This window comes from Lithobates pipiens, unplaced genomic scaffold (genome assembly GCF_037356315.1).
Source record: "Lithobates pipiens isolate NorthernLeopardFrog02 unplaced genomic scaffold, aLitPip1_a1.2 Scaffold_13, whole genome shotgun sequence".
NCBI lineage: Eukaryota > Metazoa > Chordata > Amphibia > Anura > Ranidae > Lithobates > Lithobates pipiens.
In genome coordinates this window covers 412,407,405-412,432,861 of record NW_027507718.1, presented here as the reverse complement: position 1 = coordinate 412,432,861, position 25,457 = coordinate 412,407,405, and the positions used below count along the sequence as shown (strand labels likewise).

General features: G+C 41.7%; 1 protein-coding gene across 1 annotated transcript in view; it reads right to left on the bottom strand.

The window, feature by feature from the left end:
- Nucleotides 1-25,457, bottom strand: part of CORIN (corin, serine peptidase) — a 377,616-nt gene that overhangs the window by 230,873 nt on the left and 121,286 nt on the right. The window contains exon 3 of the mRNA XM_077477533.1: nucleotides 4,015-4,422. Within this exon, the coding sequence (XP_077333659.1) occupies nucleotides 4,015-4,422 (408 nt within the window). The remainder of the gene's footprint in view (nucleotides 1-4,014; nucleotides 4,423-25,457) is intronic.

The following is a 25,457-nucleotide window of genomic DNA, read 5'->3' as shown; positions in this document are numbered from 1 at the left end:
CATCGTTGAATCCAGGAAGATGTTACTTACCTTGTCCCATGGATCCAGTGATGTCCCCCCGCTGTACAAGCGAGCCGTCCTCCGCTCGATGTATCACATCACCGCGCTCCGTTCCCTGCGAGCATTTTGACGCACGGGGATGGAGAACGGCACCAAATTCAAAAAGTAAAACACACAGTAAACATACAGTATAATTTATTCTTACAGATTACATTGCTGTATGTAATTATTTCACATCCCCTTTGTCCCCAGTGGTCTGTCCAGTGTCCTGCATGCAGTTTTATATTATAAAAACTGTTCTTTATGCCAGGAAACTGGAGATTGTCCATAGCAACCAAAACTGTCCCTTTACATCAAAAGTGGTTTTAGACCAGCTAGAAAACAGCGATAATAAATTAGGATCACTTGCAGAATTGAGCGATAGTGATTTGTGGGGAGATCCGTCATCAAATACTGAAAAGTAATGACAGTGACAATTCTACACCTGAGCAAATTTCAGTGTTTTTGATTTGATTACATTATTGAATATTTTTTATTATTGTTATATTATTATTTGGTATAATTATTTATAGTTATTTATTATATTATAATTTATGATTTCATTTTTCAAACTTTATCATACCCGGGATGTCTACTAGACTCTGGTTTGGACAGATTTAAGTGAGTTATTCCTAAGAATTACAGGACTACAATATAAAACGCCAAATTTTAATGCAAAATAATGGTACTGCTTTCAGCACCTAAAATCTGAAATAATCATACCGCCAAGGAGGTTAATGGCTTTGTGTTGAGTTATTTTGAGGTGACAGCAAATTTACACTGTTATTCAAGCTGGACACTCACTACTTTACATTGTAGCCAAGTGTCATTTCTTCAGTGTTGTCATATGAAAAGATATAATAAAATAATCACAAAAATGTGAGGGGTGTACTCACTTTTGTATTATATTGTTTTTGTTATGCAGCTTTTTTACACTACCTTTCTGAAAAGCTGAAAGAATGAGTAGATCTTGCATTTTGCACATTCCATTTTAAGAATATAAGACATATATTAAAAAAAAGTGGTGCTATTTTTAATGCTCTATGGCCAGTTGAACTTCACTGGCATCATGCTGGTATTACATTGCCAATTGTTTAGACCATTGTGAAAACAAATGTCACTTTTTCCAAAATCTGTTTTTATTTTTTACTTCACTCATACATTTTTGTGATTATGGCAATTATAATGAAATTAGATCCTGCAACAGTGATATATACAGTACTTATTTCTTAGAATTGTTGGCAATACGCTTGGCACATAAGGTGCTCTGTCGCAAGTTAGAAGGGTTTATTAGTTGTGAAGCGCCATAGCACTAATTCTGACAGTTCTTTTTTTTTATTATTATTTATTTTTATTAAAAGTGTTAGTGCATCTCAGTGCTTCTAAAATTAACATATTTTCTTTACCACTGTCTTAATAGACACCTAAGTGACACCAACAAAATAGTCTGCATATATTTCAAAAGGATCTGTATGTACTAAAGAAAATATCTTCGCCCATTGTCACCACTGGAATAAGCAGTTTGAGTGATGTGTCAAGTACAATTGCCTTTTCTTGCTATGTTGAAGAACTTGGACATAAGTTTGTAAAGCTATACCTAGTTCTTAGATAACAGTTCCTGGAAACTTTAGATGTCAGGAGTTCCAGTACTTGTACTATGACTTCTGCTGTCAAAGCCAAACCAGCCAATTGACTAAAAATAATACTAAAATACATTTTAGCCCTTCTTTCAAATTTCTTTTATAGCATATTCTGTTTTTGATATTTCTCTCTATTCCTTTGTGGTTGATAACATTCCCTGATACTGCTATCATTTCTTAGTTCACCACTACAGATATATGATCTTATACGATAATGCAATTTTAGGAGTCGCGCATCATAAAGGAATAGTCTTCAGCCCTTGAGAATTTTTTTTTATAAAAGAGGATCTGTCCCTTTTCCCAGCCAGAGCAAAGTTATAGAATCTCTTTAAAAACCACTCTGACTGACATATTCTCAAGTCTGCCGTACTTTAGCGCTGCTCTTTTGCTCCATCAAGAATTTCTGGTTTTGGGGAAGCATGTGACCTCTACCTATGATGCAGGTCTCAGACCAGAGTGACCAAATGCCTAAACACTTACACTTGCGGAAGGGTATGATATCAACCCCCGTGTAAACTTCCACACTATCAACATGGAGCTTACGCAATATCAGGAGTCAATGGAAGAGTGGCAGGGGAGCACAGCAAGCACAGGGAGTTGATAACTTCCTGTGCTTTATGGCTTTGGACCGCTGTCCATTAGTATTGTTCACTGGCCTACAAAATGCCTCCCTCTATTATGGAGAAGAGAGAGAGGTTATGTGTAGTCCTAACATTGTGTTATATAATCCTAATACACCCCCTTTCCTAGTATGACAACGCTGCTCAGTACAGTTCAGTTGTCATCCAAGGACAAGAAGTGAGTTTATGGTAGGATTACCAGTTTAAATGAAGAAGAAAAGGGGTGAAAAAAGAAAATGAATGCAGCCACCACATCTAAGGATGGGGAGGCTGCAATACTATCAATTTCTGCACTTGGGTTTATGCACTCTTTAAGAATCGGTATTTTCACAGTTCAGGTAACCCGGTGTCTGTGATTATCAGCCCTTCACCTGTTATAGTGCCATTTTCGCAGGCCAGAAATCTGTCTAATAAAGTATGCTATATATACACATTAAGGTACACTGAGCAAATGGCACTTCTACCTCTGGCATGGAGGAGCATTAAAATTAATCAGGTGTTGTGCATACTCATTAAATCTCCCTGATTTGAAAAAAAATCATTCATTATTATAGTCCCGTCCAATTCTATATAACAACAACGGAATAAAGTATTCATTCACTTTCACTAGCCTCTGCCCGTAAACCTCATTTGTCTACTACAGTCATACAAAATATAAATCCCCATTAGGGCCAGTTTGAACAGAAGTCGGGTTACCTTTCAGTATGGTGTTCAACATGTAGACATGACCTAAATTAAACTAGGCAGAAGAAAACCTGTAATGCGGCGTACACATGACCAGACTTTTCAACATCAAAAGTCAGACGGAACAATTCCGGCAGACTATTCGATCGTGTGTGGGCTGCAGCGGACTTTTGATTTGCAAAAGTCTGACAGACTTTAGAAATGGAACATGTTTCAAATTTTTCCGCCAGAACTCCGCCGGACCCAGTTGTTTCAAATTTCCTACCGAGAAATGTGTATGCTAGTCCGACGGACAAAAACCGACGCGAGGGCAGCTATTGGCTACTGGCTATGAACTTCCTTATTCTAGTCCAGTCGTACGTCATCACGTTCAAATCCATCGGACTTTGGTGTGATTGTGTGTGGCCAAGTCCGTTCATTCGGAAAGTCCGTCAGAACTCTGTCAGAACTCCGTCAGAACTCCGTCAAAAGTCTGTCGGACCTAAGTCCAGTCGTGTGTACGCGGCATTAGAGTCTGCAAAAGACTTAAGACTGGGGTGGAGGTTCACCTTCCAGCAGGACATTGACCTAAATATACAGCCAAAGCTACAATCGAATGGTTTAGATCAAAGCTAATATTCTTCTGGTTCTCAAAAACACAGCCGACCACTCAACATTTATTTACTCATGAAGACAGGTGATTTTTAAGCACTGACCTCCCACTGCCTTTGTTCCCTGCAATGAACAGTTTTCACTGCAGTTCTGCTGCAATGAAAATGGACCTACAGGGTACTCCTTAACATAATAAAGAACTCCAGCTCTTTCCATCAGGCAGAAAACTCTGCTCAGTACAGGAGTGATGTGGGAGCACATTGAGGGCCCGTGTTAACAAAGGGCAAATGCAACATACTTTTGACATCAGCCTGAAACATTTCTGAGATTATTCAGAGTTTGTCGAAGGTGCAGTTGACCTGCAAATACTCTATTATCTCTTTTCCTGCAAGCCAAATATGTTCAGGGGCATATGAAAGAAGAATAGGTGTTATTCTCACCTTGTGGGACAAATGCAGGAGCCATTGGAGTGGTAACTTCATCTCCCAAGAACTTTGAAGCAACTGTGGTGGGCCAGTGGCTTGCTCTTTCCAGCATACTAATAACTCCTTGGTGCTCTTTGTCCTTTTCCACCCCTTGCTTTGTGCTATGTTCCTCCACTGTGCTGAGTGTAAAGGGGGAAATCGGATTCTGTTGCACAGTCTCTTTCTCCCTTCCAAAGTTTTTAATATTTTGGTCATCTTGAGTATTAGAATCCCACAAAGGAGTCTGTGCATCCCATTTTCCAAGCGTCCTTTCTGAAGCATTGTCTCCCATCTTTACAAAAGGAATGTGATTAGGTCCTATTTCAATGCTGTTGGTTAATGGGTCACTTCTATTAAAGGCAAAACAATTTCTGTCTATTACACCTAAAAAGGAAAAATAAACAAACAATTAAAATACCGTCTGCATTAAAAAACCTGTCTCTACCTATACATAAATATAATATATATATATATATATATATATATATATATATATACACATACACACAGTGCCTTGCGAAAGTATTCGGCCCCCTTGAACTTTTCAACCTTTTGCCACATTTCAGGCTTCAAACATAAAGATATAACATTTTTATTTTCTGTGAAGAATCACCAACAAGTGGGACACAATTGTGAAGTGGAACGAAATCTATTGGATATTTTAAACTTTTTTAGCAAATAAAAACTGAAAAGTGGTGCGTGCAAAATTATTCGGCCCCTTTACTTTCAGTGCAGCAAACTCACTCCAGAAGTTCAGCGAGGATCTCTGAATGATCCAATGTTGTCCTAAATGACTGATGGTGATAAATAGAATCCACCTGTGTGTAATCAAGTCTCTGTATAAATGCACCTGCTCTGTGATAGTCTCAGGGTTCTGTTGAAAGCGCAGAGAGCATCATGAAGACCAAGGAACACACCAGGCAGGTCCGTAATACTGTTGTGGAGAAGTTTAAAGCCGGATTTGGATACAAAAAGATTTCCCAAGCTTTAAACATCCCAAGGAGCACTGTGCAGGCGATCATTTTGAAATGGAAGGAGTATCAGACCACTGAAAATCTACCAAGACCTGGCCATCCCTCTAAACTTTCAGCTCAGACAAGGAGAAGACTGATCAGAGATGCAGCCAAGAGGCCCATGATCACTCTGGATGAACTGCAGAGAACTACAGCTGAGGTGGGAGAGTCTGTCCATAGGACAACAATCAGTCGTACACTGCACAAATCTGGCCTTTATGCAAGAGTGGCAAGAAGAAAGCCATTTCTCAAAGATATCCATAAAAAGTCTCATCTAAAGTTTGCCACAAGCCACCTGGGAGACACACCAAACATGTGGAAGAAGGTGCTCTGGTCAGATGAAACCAAAATCAAACTTTTTGCCCACAATGCAAAATGATATGTTTGGCGTAAAAGCAACACAGCTCATCACCCTCAACACACCATCCCCGCTGTCAAACATGGTGGTGGCAGCATCATGGTTTGGGCCTGCTTTTCTTCAGTAGGGACAGGGAAGATGGTTAAAATTGAGGGGAAGATGGATGCAGCCAAATACAGGACCATTCTGGATGAAAACCTGTTGGAGTCTGCAAAAGACCTGAAACTGGGACGGAGATTTATCTTCCAACAAGACAATGATCCCAAACATACAGCAAAATCTACAAAGGAATGGTTCACAAATAAACGTATCCAGGTGTTAGAATGGCCAAGTCAAAGTCCAGACCTGAATCCAATCGAGAATCTGTGGAAAGAGCTGAAAACTGCTGTTCACAAACACTCTCCATCCAACCTCACTGAGCTCGAGCTGTTTTGCAAGGAAGAATGGGCAAGAATTTCAGTCTCTCGATGTGCAAAACTGATAGAGACATACCCCAAGTGACTTGCAGCTGTAATCGCAGCAAAAGGTGACTCTACAAAGTATTAACGCAAGGGGGACGAATAATTTTGCACGCCCCCCTTTTCATTTTTTTATTAGTTAAAAAAGTTTCAAAAATCCAATAGATTTCGTTCCACTTCACAATTGTGTCCCACTTGTTGGTGATTCTTCACAAAAAATAATTTTTTTATATCTTTATGTTTGAAGCCTGAAATGTGGCAAAAGGTTGAAAAGTTCAAGGGGGCCGAATACTTTCGCAAGACACTGTATATATATACACACACACACACACACACACACACACACACACACACATATACATACATACACATATGTATACACATATACATATACACAGTGCCTTGAAGTATTCTTACCCCTTGAAATTTTCCACATTTTGTCAACTTACAACCAAAAGAACCTAAATGTATTTTATTGGGATTTTATGTGATAGACCAACACAAAGTGACACATAATTGTGAATTGGAAGGAAAATGATGAATGTTTTCAAAATGTTTTACAAATAAATATGTGAAAAGTGTGGCAGGCATTTGTATTCAGCCCCCTTGAGTAAATACTTTGTAGAACTAACTTTAGCTTCAATTACAGCTGCAAGTCTTTTTCAATATGTTGCTACAAGCAGGGGTCAAGTCCTGGGAAAAAAAGTGTGGGAACTCCCACCCAAGATCCATTCCCCCACCAAAAAAAAAAAAAAAAAAAAAAGGTACGCTCATATGCATATATACTTCACAGAAAATACAGTACAACATTTATTGTAAAGTGCCAGTTTACAAAAACAAAATAACCTGTCAAACAAAACAATCAACACAATGGGTGATGATCTTTCCCTCGCAGGGAATTTCTACCACAAATACACCCTGTTCCAAATTCTGTTACACAGCCCATTAGAAAATATCCCACAAACAGGAATAAGCATTGGCAGAGTATTGAAGAGTATTGGCAGGGTATTGCAGAGTATTGGCAGGGTATGTATTGAAGAGTATTGGCAGGGTATTGCAGAGTATTGGCAGGGTATTGCAGAGTATTGGCAGGGTATGTATTGAAGAGTATTGGCAGAGTATTGCAGAGTATTGGCAGGGTATGTATTGAAGAGTATTGGCAGAGTATTGCAGAGCATCGGCAGGGTATGTATTGGCAAGGTATTGCAGAGTATTGATAGGGTATTGCAGAGTATTGGCAGGGTATGTATTGCAGAGTATTGGCAGGGTATTGCAGAGTATTGATAGGGTATGTATTGTAGAGTATTGATAGGGTATTGCAGAGTATTGGCAGGGTATTGCAGACTATTGGCAGGGTATTGCAGAGTATTGGCAGGGTATGTATTGGCAGGGTATTGCAGAGTATTGATAGGGTATTGCAGAGTATTGGCAGGGTATTGCAGAGTATTGGCACAGTATTTCAGAGTATCGATAGGTTATTGCAGAGTATTGGCAGGTTATTGCAAGTATTGGCAGGGTATGTATTGTAGAGTATTGGCAGAGTATTGCAGAGCATTGGCAGGGTATTGCAGAGTATTGGCAGGGTATGTATTGAAGAGTATTGGCAGAGTATTGCAGAGCATCGGCAGGGTATGTATTGGCAAGGTATTGCAGAGTATTGATAGGGTATTGCAGAGTATTGGCAGGGTATGTATTGCAGAGTATTGGCAGGGTATTGCAGAGTATTGATAGGGTATGTATTGTAGAGTATTGATAGGGTATTGCAGAGTATTGGCAGGGTATTGCAGACTATTGGCAGGGTATTGCAGAGTATTGGCAGGGTATTGCAGAGTATTGGCAGGGTATGTATTGGCAGGGTATTGCAGAGTATTGATAGGGTATTGCAGAGTATTGGCAGGGTATTGCAGAGTATTGGCACAGTATTTCAGAGTATTGATAGGTTATTGCAGAGTATTGGCAGGTTATTGCAAGTATTGGCAGGGTATGTATTGTAGAGTATTGGCAGAGTATTGTAGAGTATTGGCAGGGTATTGCAGAGTATTGATAGGGTATTGCAGAGTATTGGCAGGGTATGTATTGCAGAGTATTGATAGGGTATGTATTGTAGAGTATTGATAGGGTATTGCAGAGTATTGGCAGGGTATTGCAGACTATTGGCAGGGTATGTATTGCAGAGTATTGATAGGGTATTTATTGCAGAGTATTGGCAGGGTATGTATTGCAGAGTATTGATAGGGTATGTATTGCAGAGTATTGATAGGGTATTGCAGAGTATTGATAGGGTATTGCAGAGTATTGATAGGGTATTGCAGAGTATTGGCAGGGTATTGCAGAGTATTGATAGGGTATTTATTGCAGAGTATTGCAGAGTATTGATAGGGTATGTATTGCAGAGTATTGGCAGGGTATTGCAGAGTATTGATAGGGTATGTATTGCAGAGTATTGGCAGGGTATTGCAGAGTATTGGCAGGGTATGTATTGCAGAGCATTGGCGGGGTATTGCAGAGTATTGATAGGGTAGTGCAGAGTATTGGCAGGGTATTGCAGAGTATTGACAGGGTATTGTAGAGTATTGGCAGGGTATTGCAGAGTATTGATACTGATAGGGTATTGCAGAGTATTGGCAGGGTATTGCAGAGTATTGGCAGGGTATTGCAGAGTATTGATAGGGTATTGCAGAGTATTGATAGGGTATTGCAGAGTATTGCAGAGTATTGGCAGGGTATTGCAGAGTATTGATACTGATAGGGTATTGCAGAGTATTGGCAGGGTATTGCAGAGTATTGATAGGGTATTGCAGAGTATTGATAGGGTATTGCAGAGTATTGATAGGGTATCGCAGAGTATTGATAGGGTATCGCAGAGTATTGATAGGGTATCGCAGAGTATTGGCAGGGTATCGCAGAGTATTGATAGGGTATTGCAGAGTATTGATAGGGTATTGCAGAGTATTCGCAGAGTATTGCAGAGTATTGATACTGATAGGGTATTGCAGAGTATTGATGAGTATTGGCAGGGTATTGCAGAGTATTGATGAGTATTGGCAGGGTATTGCAGAGTATTGATAGGGTATTGCAGAGTATTGGCAGGGTATTGCAGAGTATTGATAGGGTATTGCAGAGTATTGATAGGGTATTGCAGAGTATTGATAGGGTATCGCAGAGTATTGATAGGGTATCGCAGAGTATTGATAGGGTATTGCAGAGTATTGGCAGGGTATTGCAGAGTATTGGCAAGGTATTGCAGAGTATTGATACTGATAGGGTATTGCAGAGTATTCGCAGAGTATTGCAGAGTATTGATACTGATAGGGTATTGCAGGGTATTGCAGAGTATTGGCAGGGTATTGCAGAGTATTCGCAGAGTATTGCAGAGTATTGATACTGATAGGGTATTGCAGGGTATTGCAGAGTATTGATAGGGTATTGCAGAGTATTGATAGGGTATTGCAGAGTATTGATAGGGTATTGCAGAGTATTCGCAGAGTATTGCAGAGTATTGATACTGATAGGGTATTGCAGAGTATTGATGAGTATTGGCAGGGTATTGCAGAGTATTGATGAGTATTGGCAGGGTATTGCAGAGTATTGATGAGTATTGGCAGGGTATTGCAGAGTATTGATGAGTATTGGCAGGGTATTGCAGAGTGCAACTTACACACTAGTGACTAACCTGGTAGAGAAGGAGAAGTAAACTGGAAAAGTGCAGCGTGTGGCCCCAGGAGGCCAGGACTGACTGGCACTGGGTAGAGGGGAGGAGGGGGGGGGACAGTCCGGAACTCCGGATCCAAGCAGGCGCGCAGCGTGTGTCAGCCTGCCCACTGACTCGCGCCAGTGCGTGCCCACGTGCACGGCCGAAGTCATGTGACCGGTTGCTAGATGCGGAGCGGCCCCTGCCTAGCAACCAGTCACTCGGCGGCTGAGGAGCGGCGGCGAACTACGCGCTGCATAGCCTCAGCCCTCAGGCAGCTAATGGGAACGGCGTTCCCGCTGTGGGAATAGTACGGGAACGCCGTTCCCATGCGTTCCCGCAGGACTCGAGCCCTGGCTACAAGCTTTGCACATCTAGAGAATGACACTTTTGCCCATTCTTCTTTGCAAAATAGCTCAAACTCTGTCAGATTGGATAGAGAGCGTCTGAACAGCAATTTTCAAGTCTTGCCACAGATTTTCAATTGGATTTAGGTCTGAACTTTGACTGGGCCAGTCTAACACATGAATATGCTTTGATCTAAACTATTCGATTGTAGCTCTGGCTGTATGTTTATGTCAATGTCCTGCTGGAAGGTGAACCTCTGTCCCAGTCTCAAATCTTTTGCAGACTCTAACAGGTTTTCTTCTAAGATTGCCCTGTATTTGGCTCCATCCATCTTCCCATCAACTTTGTTCAGCTTCCCTGTCCCTGCAGAAGAAAAGTATCTTCACAACATGATGCCACCATCACCATGTATCACGGAGGGGGTGGCGTGTTCATGGTAATGTGCAGTGTTCGTTTTCCACCACACATAGCAATTTTGGTCTCATCTGACCAGAGCACCTTCTTCCACATGTTTGCTGTGTCCCCCACATGGCTTGTCACAAACTGCAAACAGGACTTCTTATGGATTTCTTTCAACAATGGCTTTCTTCTTGCCACTCTAACATAAAGGCCAGACTTGTGGAGTGCACGACTCTAAGTTGTACTGTGGACAGATTCTCTTACCTGAGCTGTGAATCTCTGCAGCTCCTCCAAAGTTACCATGGGTCTCTTGGCTGCTTCTCTGATTAATGCTCTCCTTGCCCGGCCTGTCAGTTTAGGTGGATAGCCATGTCTTGGTAGGTTTGCGTTTGTGCAATACTCTTTCCATTTTCGGATTATGGATTAAACAGTGCTCCGTGAGATGTTCAAAGCTTAGGATATTTTTTATAGCCTAACCTTGCTTTAAAATTTCCCCACAACTTTTTCCCTGATGGTGTGTTCCTTGGCCTTCATGTTGCTCTTTGTTTACGAACAAACCTCTGAAAGCTTCATAGAACAGCTGTATTTATACTAAGCTAAAATTACACAGAAATTGACTCTATTTCCTAATTAGGTGACTTCTAAAGGCAATTAGTTCCACTAGATTTTACTTGGGGGTATCAGAGTAAAGGGGGCTGAATATAAATGCATGCAACATTTTTCACATATTTATTTGTAAAAAAAAAAATTAAAACCATTTATCATGTTCCTTCCACTTCACAATTATGTGCCACTTTGTGTTGGTCTATCACATAAAATCCTAATAAAATCCATTTACTTTTTTGGTTGCAAGTTGAAAAAAATTGGAAAATGTCAAGGGGTATGAATACTTTTTCAAGACACTTATATATTAGGATCAGTCTACAAAAAGGTATTTCAAGTTTGAATACATGCCATAGGGTTGATTCCCCCACTGGCTTCTTGTATCTTTTCAGACTGCTGCAAATGTCTACTTACCATGTCCATCATGAGGGGTCTCAATCGCTCTATTGACATTTTTTATAGTGGTTGTTTTTATGGTGATGATTATGGAGAAAGAAATTACAAATGTAAGACTCTATGTTAAGATGTGCAGAGCTGTCTTGAGTGGGAAATCCCACACACATATAAAAAAAAGCAATGTGTAATCAGAATTGCTATTTATAAGGTCATAAGACTTTATACCACCAATCAACAGATGTACGTGGATCCAAATATGTCCGATCCCTGGAACCAGACGAATTCCAATCCATGTATGGGCACTCTGGTTGTAGAGAAGTCGATCTACCTACCGACTGACTTCTGTTGGATTTTCCCCACTCAATCAGTGCTGCAGGCTACAAACTGCGGTGCTGACCAGTGTATTCTGGCAGCTGGGGTGTCTCCCTGCTGTCAAAATACAATAGCTCAGCAGTGAGCAATCACACATCCACCTGGAATAAAGGGGTGGGGGGATTTCATTCAATCCACTGGTTGAGCAAAAAAAAAAAAACTGACACATCTATGGGCTGCCTTATTCTGCTGCTGCTCCTGCAGTGTATAATAAACATGCTGGGGGCAAGGTAGTGTCAGCAATTCGAATAGGGAAAGTGGTGTTATCTGCCTGTCTGTACTTTTTAATAGGGCTGTGTAAGTGTCTAGACGTGTATGTATAGAGCTGTAAATGCTTTGGCAGGTAAAACTGTTCCCTTATTTGTATTTCATCTGTGTATTTAGCAGTTAAAGTGGTTGTAAACCCATTACAACCACTTTAACCTACAGGTAAGCCTAGGTTAAGGCTTACCTGTAGGTGCAAGAAATATCTCCCAAACCTAAAAGGTTTAGGAGATATTTGCAGAACTAGCTGCATCGGAGTCAACGGCGCATGTGCCGTAGACATCGGGCGCAGGCACACTGAGCGTTCCGTTTCTAGCGGCGATAATGCCGTTAGTGGCGGTACCAGCGCGCATGTGCGAGAGTGACGTCATCGCGGCTCCAGCCAGTCACAGCACCGGAGCCGCGATACCCAGAAGTCATTTGGCGACGGAGGAGGGGAACGAGGACCGCTTTGGGGGCTGCAAACTCAGGTAAGTAATTCATAATGAGCTAGTATGCTATGCATACTAGCTCATTATTCCTTTGTCTTGTGGGGGTTATTTTTTTTTTCTGAGGCTTTACTTCCTCTTTAACATTGAGTTTAAATGAGTTAAAGCGGGAGTCCACCGGGACTCCGCGTTTTTTTTTTTTTTAAAAGCCAGCAGCTACAAATACTGCAGCTGCTGACTTTTAAAATAGTGACACTTACCTGTCCAGCGCGCCCGCAATGTCGGCACCCGAAGCCGATCTCTAGGTCGCCTGTCGGGTCCTGCCGCCGCCATCTTGGGTATGGGAATCAGGAAATGGAGCCTTTCGGCTTCATTTCCCGGTTCCCTACTGCGCATGCGCGAATCACGCTGCGCAATAAGGACGCTCCCCGCTGCCTCTGGGATCTGTGTGTTTCCCAGCAGGCAGCGGGGCACTTGCGGGAAGGGGCGGGCACTTGCGGAAAGGGGCATACGTTACGCCCCTTTCCGCAGAGAGCTATCCCGGAAGTGGGTGCAGTTACCTGGATTATCCAGGTAACTGCACCCCCCTCCCCCCTGAAAGGTGCCAATTGTGGCACCGGAGGGGGGGAGGGTTCCGATGAGCGGAAGGTCCACTTTAGGGTGGACCTCCGCTTTAAAAGAAAAATAGAAAATTTAAAAAAAAAAAAGATATATTTAAATAAAATATAACAGGCTTTCCTTGAGCTCTTCATTGATCCTTCCCACCATCCTCAGATATTTAGATGGGTCTGGTACAGCTCAGCCCCTGGGAGAAATCTTCATTTGACAACTATTTTGCTTTGGCATGGTGGGCTATATCTAATATATACTGTATGTAAGGTTTCTTCACATGTACTTGGATCATAGGGAGCTTCAGATTTTTCTAAAGTGAAGTTATGTATGAAGGGCTGATTGGGGCTTTATTTTTTGTCTAAATCCGTCCTTTATCTACCAACCTTCCTCAAAAGGTTCCTACTCTTCTATAACCCCCACCCTAGCCATCCTCCCTCCATTACTTTAAGCCCTTGTACACATGGTCGGACATTCTGACAACCAAAGCCGTTGGATTTTGTAAGACGGATTTTGTCCGAAACTGCTGCATACACACGGTCGGACAAAGTTGTCGGCAAATCTGATCGTTCAGAACGTGGTGACGTTATTTCATTACGACGGGACTACGTTCAGGCTAGTAGCCAATAGCTTTGGTCTAGGAATTTGATCTGAGCATGCGTGGCACTTTGTCCGATCGGAATTCTCTACACACAATCGGACAGAGTCCGATCGGATCATATTGTCGGAAAGTTTTATAGCCCATCTATAAAACTTTGTCCGTCGGATATTCCGACGGAAACAGTCCGATGGAGCCCACACACAGTCGAATAATCCGACAACACGGTACGATCGGACATTTTCTGTCGGAATGTCCGACCGTGTGTACAAGGGCTAAGATGTACATGTTTTACCAATCCCCCTCCCCCCAGCCCCCAGAAAATAAAGAAGAGAAAAATTAGAAAAATTAGGAATGGCAATTGCTCACCTTGAAAGTATCTAAACTGTGTTTGTCCACTACGAACGTAACGTTCTACGTATGTTATACTTTTGCTCAGTGATGCTAATTTGGTAGTAATGCCTTGTACCTCTTTACTCTGTTATGTGCCGTACTTTGAAAACTGGTACCAAGTTGTTCCACTTTTTCTGTAATGCAATGCCAAAGAATTTATCAAAAAAGAATAGAATCAAGTCTCCTGCCATGCTTAACAGGGCTGTGCTGTGTGGAAGAGTAGTGTAAATCCCAGAACTGGATGGACAAAACACAATCTTCTTGGCAGATAAAACAGCTCCCTAATCTATATTTCAACTGTGCATATAGCTGTTTGCCTGGAGTTCAACTATAAGCTTGAGGCATGTAAACGAATTTAGAGATTGAAAAGTTACATAATCTAATTATACCCTACAATCATTTCTATAAAACAAAGACGTATATTAACAGTTTCAAGTTAATCTTTCAAATAATGTAATGCAAAGCCACATTACCAGGCTTGAAAATAACAGGGTTGCCTTCATTTCTATATCTCAAGGTGTTCACAGTGAATCTAATATATTGTTTCAATGGGCAATTACCTTTATCCCACTTGTGATTGCACATAATGATACGGTGTCATTTTACTTTAATTGCAATTAGATTACTGTAGCTCATTCAGTTTCCTGAACTGAGATAACATTTCCTCTTCATCAGCCTTTAAATGTCATGTATTTTAAGATTATCTTGCTCAGTACTGGTGTTTGAAAGGGCATCGTTCTGCCACTTTGTATATTTAGAAACCGGCTATGCGGAAAATGGTGCTACCCATGTTTGTTGTATGAAATTTATTTGTCATGTAGGATAATTAAAAAACTCCAACCCCGTGTGGGTTGCATATTGCTTTAACCAATAATAATGTTTGTGCCTGCACACAATGCAGCTGTTGTGACAGCTTTCCGCTTTCCCTTTAGTGGAACTAAAGCCATAAAGCAAATTAAATGATTTGTATGGCGCTCTTGAGTCCATGCTATAATCTAATATCCGTTTTCTTTTGAAAAAAAAAAAAAAGTAAAAAATAAATAAATAAGCTTTTTAAATTTAATCAGTCTTGCTTCTGCCATAACTCTCTTTCAATCTTGTGTGTGTAAATATATCCCAGGCATTTCATGGTAAACTATTTTTAGCTATGCCCTGTTAAAATGAGAAATACAATTCTAGGAGAAGGCAACAATTTGTTTTTTTACTTCCTTTTTCAAGAACTGCTGGGGGGGAAATGGAAGCACTGACTCTGATGTCATTGACTGCAGTTAGAATAACATGCTTGAGGTTAGAAAAATATTAAATGTCATTACTTTATCATATATCAATTTATCAGCTGCTTCCATTCACTGTAAATGGTCCTTTGTGTAATAAAATATTAGCTGTATCTAAAAAAGACTAAAGACATTAATACAACATGGTACAAATTTTTCAAACGTAAAGTAGAATTATGGGCTGAACTGAAAAATCGCAGATATGCTGCAGTCTGCCCCAGTTTACAGGTTTAATTATCTGCTGATCCTGCCAGTAAATTCACACACTTTAACAGGGTGATACTGTTGTGTGTTCTGCATGTGGTTGTATACCCATTTTATTTACTTTGTCCTATAATAAGGCTTACGTGTAGGTAAAAAGAATATCTCCTAAACCTGTAGGGTTTAGGAGATATTCCCCTTGCATGCAGCCACTGACTTCAGCGGGGCATGCGCTCTGAATTTCCCAGCAGGACCTTGCCGGAAAGAAGTCTCCTGCGCTAATGCATGGGAGTTACGTCATCACAGCTCCGGCCACTCACAGCGCCAGAGCCGCGATACCCGGAAGACACACCGAGGGAAAATGTAAGCTCCCTCAGCGTGGACCGAGATCACCTGGCGACGCCTCGTTCTAAGGTAAGTATTTCATAATGAACTAGTATGTGGTGCATACTAGCTCATTATGCCTTTTGCCTTGCAGGTTTAAAAAAAAAAAAATCTGTGGATTTACTACCGCTTTAAGATCTATATAGAAATATCTTGCATCTGCTTGTATAGCTCTGGATACAAAAGCAAAACATATGTAGAGATGCAATGAATTCTGATAATAAACATGTCCAGGAAGTCCTCAAAAGCTTGCATCATCCAATATATACTCTTTGGCAAATATGTTTTGAGTTTGTTGGTGGGTGAAATCTACATAGGCAGGTGATGCTGATGACTGGGGTCTGCTATTGGTTATATCAAACAAGGGATTTTGCATATTAAAAGAGAAGCAACCACTAATATGTAATTTTCCCACATTCAAAAATGTTTGTAATGCAACCAGACAACCTTCCCACTTTTTTTTCCATAAAATTAAGGACCCAAGTTTGACCGATATTTAAAGCGGTAGTAAACCTGCACATTTTTTTATTTATTTTTTAAACCTGCAAAGCAAAAGGCATAATGAGCTAGTATGCACCGCATACTAGCTCATTATGAAATACTTACCTTAGAACGAGGCCCCGACATCTGGCCCGATCCACGCCGAGGGAGCTGACATGCTCCCTCAGCGTTTCTTCCGGGTATCGCGGCTCCGGCGCTGTGAGTGGCCAGAGCCGCGATATCGTCACTCCCGCGCATGCGCGCGGGAGATTTCATTCCGGCCGGCCGGCCACTGCCGGATTTTCAGGCCGAGAATCCCCTTGTGCGCATGCACCGCTGCAGTCAGCGGCGCATACCGAGGGTTTAGGTACCTACCTTTACGGTTTAGGAGATATTTTTTTTACCTACAGGTAAGCCTTATTATAGGCTTTCCTGTAGGTAAAAGTTAAAAAATCGAGTATACAACCACTTTAAAAACGTTAGCCAGTTTGTAACAGACTGAGACCTATCCTTCAAATAACGAAATATGGTTGCCAATCGCTAACGGCATCTCTTGCAGACTATGGTGGTCATATACCACCACCAGAATTTCTAAGTCTGTACAACTGATGCAATTCAAAATAGTAATCTTCTACTGTTTCTGGTAGAATGATGAACAAATGGTGAATCAAGCTGTGATACATAGAAACAAAGAACTGCAGGAAAATCTCAACACTGGAGGCCTTGAGAGATACAGTAGAATTAAGAGGGCAATCCAGCTTATTGTATTGGTGCCCTTGCAGAACTGAAAGTTGCGTTCTAAGTAGGCCTTTAGATGAGACCTGTACTGAGGAAATATGAAGGCTGCCATGTTTAAAGTGGAAGTAAACTGCCCTATCGTTTTCAGCCAAGGAAGCTGCCATCTTTGCCATTGTTTAATCTTCAACTGCTATGGTGCTGCACATGTGATTCGTTATGACACCAGCCATTGGATGGTTTGATAGTTTGGCTGAGAGCACAGCCAATGTGCAGTTAACATTCCCGGCATGCCTTTTTTTTTTAACTGTTTAAATCCATGGGTTTACTTCCATTTTAACCTCTCACACTGAAAATATTAGTTCCCTGGCTTCATAAGAAACTTCACTGCCACACTCCAAATTCTTTCACTTTACTGCCTATTAATAAGAAGTCACATACTTCCATTTGAGCTCCTCCGACATACAAGGTGTGTCTATTAAATAACAAGTCTGTGATCCCACCTAGTAAACAAAGCACTCAAAACCAGTTATAACTACATGCGTGGCAAACTTGAACATGTTTGAACCTGCATGACAAGCAGCAACACTCTATGACAGTGATAGCGAACCTTGGCACCCCAGGTGTTTTGGAACTACATTTCCAAAACATCTGGGGTGCCAAGGTTCACCATCACTGCTCTATAACATTCAGTTGATTGTGAATTGCCACTTAGTTTGGTTGTTTTCTATAGTGTGCTGAAAAAAATGGCAAGTTTAAAAGTTGAATAGCATGTCAATTTTAATTTTTTTGTACAATTGCACAAAACACCAACAGAATGTTTTCAAATGCTTACTACAACTTATGGAAATAATGGCCTGTCCCTGCGCATGTGCTTGAGTGGCACAAAAGATTCAGCGAGGGACGTGAGAATGAATTCCCAAAAGTTAAATCAGCGCTTAAAGGGACACGTTTTAAATCCGTTGATGCTGTAAAGAAGGAAGAGGCGGATGTGTTGGAACAGCAGACAGAAACTGATTTTCTCAATGCCTTCGAACAGTTGAAAACAAGACTGCAGTAATGTATTAGTGCAAATGGGGAATATATTGAAGGGGACAAGCATTACATTTGTAACACATATAAATAAAGGCGAGTTGTTTAATCAGTCTCGTTATTTAATAGACACACCCTGTACAGTATTTTACCCTTAGTTTGGCTTAGATCCTCTGATTAAACCCAGCTTAAAGTGATATTAAAGTCTTGTTTTTTTGTTTGTTTAAAAATAACAAACGTTATATTTACCTGCAGTGGTTTTGCAGACAGCAGCCCAGATCCTCCTCTTCTCGGGTCCCTCACCGGTGTACCTGGCCCCTCCCTCCTGCCGAGTGCAAGCTGCATGCTGTGGGGGAACCAGAGCTGAGCTGCTGCTCTGTTTGTCCATTCAGACACAGAGCCGTGGCTCGGCCCTGCCACCTCTCTCTTCTCATTGGCTCACTAGCTTTGATAGCAGTGAGAGCCAATAGCTGCCAATCAGGAGGGAGAGTCTCGGACTGCCAATGCACTAGTGCAACATTGCTGGATCGAGATGGGGCTCAGGTAAGTATTGGGAGGCTGCTACACACAGACTTTTTTTATTTTAATGCATAGAATGCATTAGGATAAAAAAAAACTTCTGCTTTTAGAATCACTTTAAAATGCATTAGAGGGTGGGGCTTAGTTGGAAGTATGTGACTTCTTACGGTAAAGCATAAAAATCTGGAACATTCAAGTCTCTTTTAAAGTATGCTTTAATTGTGCAGACAGACCTGTGGTGGTGCCACCATCCCTGTTGGAGAGGCAGAACTGACTCACTGATTCATTTTGAGTCATTCCTCTAAAACAAGAATGTAGAGCAGACACTCTGAGTTAACTATGGATTTCCTGATTTCCAAGACAGTGACTCCAAATTGTAAAGCTAAAGACAGGCAATTAGAATTTTCAGAAACAGATCAGAAATGGCAGCCTCCATATTACTCTCAGTGTTGTGTTCTAGTCTCAATAAAAATACAATTGTTTTTGTTAGGAACAAAATAAAAAAGGCAACTCATGGAATGTGTACTTCATGCAGTCAGCATGTTTCCCCCATGCCGATGATCTGAATTCCCACTGACTAAGGTATCTTCCCCAGCAGGGAGAAATGTGCAAATCATTAAAAAGGGACAAATTCTCAGGAACCACTAAAATCAGAAGGATGTTTTCTTAATTACTATTACCAGTTACACTAAGTTTGGATTGTTCTTGTTAATAATTGTGCGTTTACTAGCTTTTCAATTATTCCATTGAATATTTTTCTTTTCAAAGTTGTCAAATTGTAGGTGCTGGTAAGTCTAAATGGCTGACGGCTAAATACACAGCAAAATAAAATAAGTTTATATGGACAAATATATTAATGTATATATCGATGTAATGTATATATTATTAGGCGTTCTGCAGTCCTAACACACTTCCAGTCCTGAGGTGGCTCATAAAATCTCTGCCAATGATTCCAGTGGTGCTCACAGAATCCCTGTCCTGGACTTCCTCAACTGGGATGTCCCCTGACCCAGAGGGGTATTTAACCATTAGCCCTGGATATGGCTGGTACTGTGTCCTCTTGCCAGCTACCCTGCATTCTGTAAGAGCATTATACTATACAGCCGGTTGACTGTTTCCTTGCTGACCCAGATTGACCTGAATACTCTCTCATCTGCTACCTGCCCCATGACCTTTACTTGAACCTGACCTATCTTCTGCTGTCTTGCCCTTTGTCAACCTGGATTGCCATGACCTCTCTTCTGCTGTCCTACCCGTTGCCCACCCTGCCTGAATCCAACCATTCTCCAGTTACTCCCTGGTGTCACATCTCCACATTATAGCTTCTCTTTTCCTACTCAGCCCTTGGTGGGGCAATATAGAGGGCCATGACCTGGCACCAGCATAACAACTCTACTGTCAGAAGCTCTGGTGAAAACTCTGCCTCGGGTGAGCATACATCACCTAGGAGAGTGGTGTTGCCATAACATCTTCCCTGCACTGTAGAAGGCTTGGAACTACTTTATAGAAATATGTAGATATACTGCAGAATCTGTAGAAATGTAAATATTGTCTCTGATGTGTTTAATCAATGTACTGTTTTGCATGGTTAGATAAAAAGTAAGATGAGAATATGCATTTTGTAGTTTCAGTACATTACCTAGGGTCTTGTCTTTTAATACAAAAAATATTCCATCGTTTTCAATTACATTGTTTGTCTTTGTATGAAATCTGGAAGTGGTTTTACTTAAATTTAAGTAGGATTCCTTCATAAGAAGTCTCTGACCTATTCGTTCATAGTCCTTTTGAAGTACTTGACTGATAAGTCCAGATGAAGCAAAGGTTAATCACTACTGAGAAAACTTTGTGATGCTAACAGACAGCAGGTAGGTGAAAGTAAAGTGAAAACCGGTTTCACATGCTGCGGAAGAGACTGAGTAGGACTATGAAAGGTCGTTCACATTCAGGTGACTTCAATTATACTCTTGTCCCGTTAATGCTGTTCTGCAACTTATTTAAAGGAAATATGTAATACTTTTTCGCTTTTTTTTGTGATCTGTTTAGGGAACTAAATTAGAGGCACATCCCTGGATTAAAGTAAGGCGAGTGTAACTATGTGCATTACATCAAATTTCAACCCTCCGATCTAGAGATCCTTGCAGTACCAACAATGCCATATGGCAAGTGACTGTATTCTAAATTAAATACAACTAAAATCAATTTAGTTGTTTTAATAAAAAGAAAAAGAAATAGAATTTTAAAACTATGGAAAGAAACATTCTTCTTGGCCTCCAGACTTTGCCTGTGGTAATAATAAGTAGTAATGTAATTATCAAAAGAATACTGAATAGAAGAATCAAACTAGGGAAATAAATTTACCCTTACCCTTAGGCTCCAATGTGGCCCCCATTAGGGATATCTTGAATCTTGCTTTTCTGATTTGAATTACCAGAGAGTTAGGCAAACTCATTTCAAAATAGGTTCAGAAGCAGACAAATTTCTAATCTATGTAGTGGGTCATGCTGGAGAGTCTGTGCCACAATACAAGTGCTGGAATGACCAGAATTGGTTAATCACATTTACTAGTGTAAATGTAAAACTTGCTGCCACCCCTCATTATTTCTCCCCTGGACTATCTGAGTGGCCTTTCCCTCACTGTATACCAGCTATCCTCATGGATGTTGGCTCTGTGTTCTCTCCTTTGGTGCTTTGCCTCTGCACAGGGCCGATGCTACCACTAGGCAAACTTGGCAACTACCTAGGGCGCACTGCTGCCTAGGAGGCCTGGCCACTGGTTTCCCTCCGCGTCTTCATGCTATACAGCCTGCAGCATGTAACTAACTCAGTCTCAGGCAGTTGCTCCGTCCGACCGTTAGTGTAATTAGAGGCGAAGTGCAGCACTGGAGCCAGCGCTAGAGGAAGCAGAGCTAATGCTTCCAGTATACCACTACCTCCTATCACAAGGGCAGGGCAAAGGGGGCGGGGTTAGTGGTGGAGCCAATGGGGGCGGCAAAATGAAGTTTTGCCTAGAGTGTCAAAAATCCTTGCACCAGCCCTGCATCTGCACACAAAACATCCTTTATACTCTATTAAAGATATTCCAGTTTCCTGATAAAGCAGGTGGAATGCCTATAAAATGCATCAAAGATTAACACACCATACCCCCAGGGATGGAATTGTCAGCTATACAACTTAAAGGAATATACTTCTTTATTGATACGCATTTTAGTAATAAAACTCTGGAATAATGGAATGGTTGTATCAAGGGACAAGTATTTATGTATGTACTGGATAGAAATCTATGATCTTAAGTGAAGGGTTAATTTCTATGTTATGCACATTCCATTTGATATTTTAAGGTGTTTTTGATGAGAACCAGGGCCTCTGTTAAAAAAAAAAAAAAAAATAAGTTTTATATGAACACTACATTTGTATGTCATATTGTATAAATTGTACATAAAATTTCCTATTTTGTTTCTGGTTGGTTATAGTGATACAAACACAAGTTTGACACTGCCAGGGTGAGTAGGGCCCAACTGTAACTCCATCAATATAAGTATGCCCATAGATGCTACCATGTTGCCTTAAGGACGGGGAGAAGCTGCACACCAAATCACTGGGACTCGAGTCATCCGTCCATACCAGGTGGGTAGGCGGTGGGTAAATCATGACAAACACATTTTATTTACTGATTGGGCTTCCTTGATCATTCAGACTTTCAAGGCAGGAGGTACATCCAATAAGCATCAAAGTATTGGCACTTTTTTAACATTATGTTTTCCTACACATGAGAGAAGCGAGAAACCTGCATTATGTATTCAATGGCCCTAACAGGGCTGCTCCAGTATCATCAAATTACCAACAAAAGGAAGTAGACTGGTTAACTACACCTGGATGAAAAAAACAGAAGTGCAAACAGCTATAAATGTAGCTTGTATGCACCTTATGCTACGTACACACGACCGGACTTTTCGAGGAACTAGGTCCGACAGACGTTCGACGGAGTTCTGACGGAGTTCTGACAGAGTTCTGACGGACTTTCCGAATGAACGGACTTGGCCACACACAATCACACCAAAGTCAAACGGATTCGAACGTGATGACGTACGACTGGACTAGAATAAGGAAGTTCATAGCCAGTAGCCAATAGCTGCCCTCACGTCGTTTTTTGTCCGTCGGACTAGCATACACACGAGCGGATTTCTCAGTAGGAACTGGGTCCGGCGGAGTTCTGTCGGAAAAATTTGAAACATGTTCCATTTCTAAAGTCTGTCAGACTTTTGCAAATCAAAAGTCTGCTGCAGCCCACACACGATCGAATAGTCTGCTGGAATCATTCCGTCAGACTTTTGATGTTGAAAAGTCCGGTTGTGTGTACACGGCATTAGAGCTTAATCTTTCAATTTTGACTGCAGCGTTCTAGTATATAACAAACAGTTTTTTTGCAGCAATAGTTTATCCAGGGTAGGTGCTAGACTATTTTGCACCCCAGACAAGACCAGCTACTCGCAACCCCCCCCAAAAAAAAAAAAACAAAGACTGCAAATGCAGTGATGTTTTCTCACCTTGCCAATGTTAGTTCCAGGTGAAGACTGACTAGGGAGCTGGGGGGGGGAAGTGATGTTGTGCAGAGCATGGCTTGCGTGGCACCTCATTGGCTGGATACCTCTTCAAAGACTGGCTAAAGTTTGCAGGAGATAGTTTCATCTCCAGCTAATATCATCCAAACAGGGCAGTCATCAGAAATTACACAGCTTTAGACCTGGGCCCCCAGGCTTGACCCCCATTGAAGTTTACCCCTTTCATAAGGGTCCCCAAAGATCCCCCCTTACTTCAGGGTCCCCATAGTTTCTTTTCATCAGTGTCCCTAGAGTCATCACCCCCTTACATCAGGGTCCCCAGAGTTCACCCTTACCTCAGAGACCCTGCTTTTATTAGGGTCCCCAAAGTCTCCCCTAACATTAGGATCCCAAAGACCCCCCTTACATCAAGGCCCCTAGAATCTCCCCTTACCTCAAGGTTCCCAGAGTCCTCCCTCCTTAAATCAGGGACCCCAGAGTTCCTCCTTACGTCAGAGTCCCCCTTACATTAGGATCCCCAAAGTCACCCCCTTACATCAGGATCCCCAGAGCCCCCTCACATCAGGTTCCTTAAAGCAACCTTCAACCAGAATCCCTAAAGCCCCCTTCCATCAGGGCCCCTAAAGCAACCTTACATCAAGTTCCCAAAAAAAATCATGGTCCCTAGAGCCCATTCTCTTTCAATAGGGTCTCCAAAATTAGAATAGAAGAGCATGATAGGGTAACGAGAGTGGAGAGGTTTAAGAGATTAGTTGGGGTAGTGGACGGGGAGGATCCGTTCCTTCTCATTGCAACATTTGGCTACAGGACAGGTGGAAACTGGAAGGCTGGGCACTGGGACTGGATAGGTTTGAAAGAGGAACTTCCTCCTCCTCTAAAGGCCAGGGTCTGGGGGAGAGGTAAGCACTTGATTGGTTGCTAGGACATGGGCGGTCCAAGCAACCAAACCCTAGCGCTAAGCACAGTGGGCGGCGGCGGTGGTGGATGCTGTCAGCCTCTGTACATTCAATGACAGCTGTGATTGTTGCACAGCCTACGCTGTTGCTGAACGGCGCAGGTGTGGCAGCAGGGACACTGACTAGGTTTTTGGGCAGGATGCTCTGGGGGGGGGGGGGGGGGGTTTGGACCCAGCAGCAGCAGCTGGCCATGGCTGTGGCCTTGTTCACCTAGTGGTAGCACCGGCCCTGAGTATATCTAATTTATTTTTAAGGAAACTTATTTATAGGTAACTTTAGACTTGCTGCATCCTCAAAAACAGTCCACTTTTGTATTCCTGAGGATCAGAAACCTGGTCTTTAAAGGAGAGAATACAATTTTTCTTTGAAAAGCACACACCAGAGAAAAGTCGTTTTTTTTTTTGTAAAATCTTTTTTTATTGAATTTTCGGTGACATACAAAATCGCCCACGCAGGGGCCGAGAAAAGTAGGTTTTAACTATTAATTTTAGTAATGCATCTGAATATTTCACACTTGAGATGACCCAATAGAGAGTTTAGTAACTCAGAGATATTTGAGATGAGAAATTGGCACCAGAAGAAAAGAGATTTAAGAGCGATGAAGGGAGCATGTTGTAGGACTAAGCAGCTGAGCTATGCACTGCACTGGTCATGGAAAAAACAGCGAGTGCCATTATCTAACATGAACACAGTTATTCGGGAAGAAAACTGCAGCACCCAATAAAAACCGTACCTGACCTTGACTAATTCCATGGTGTGATGGAGTAATTGAATTATAGTGTAACATATAGCCACATTATTGAAATCCATGCAATACTAAAAATATAACTATAGGAACTAAGGGACACCATGGGATAATAATTCAGCCACAGTCCCCATGAACCTAATACTACATTTTACATATGCAGGTATGTAAAATGCTCAACTGACAAAATTTTAAATCTGAACTCCAGTAAATATCTGTATTGCATACTTACATTTGTTTAGCTTGGCACAACATAAATATTCATTACTCATAACTGATGAACCATTAGGAAAGCTGGAAATCACTGTTGTAGTCAGTGATAGTCAGACCCAGAGTGGGACACAAAATAGACATGGGCATTTTAGACTAAGCTGCCCAGATCCCCTGGAGGAGTCAGAGAGAGAGGGGAGGGGGAACCTGGCAGCGCTGTGGGCGAAGAGAGGGGGCCAGGAAAGAGGACACAGGGGCCCAGGGGCAGCAGAAAGAAGATGGATAGGAGCAGAGGCAAAATTTGAACCTTCAGGGTCCTGGTGAAGATCTTCCTTGATCTCTGGTCCTGGGGTCCTTCTCACTGATCCTAGGACCCATTATGCCCTGTACACAC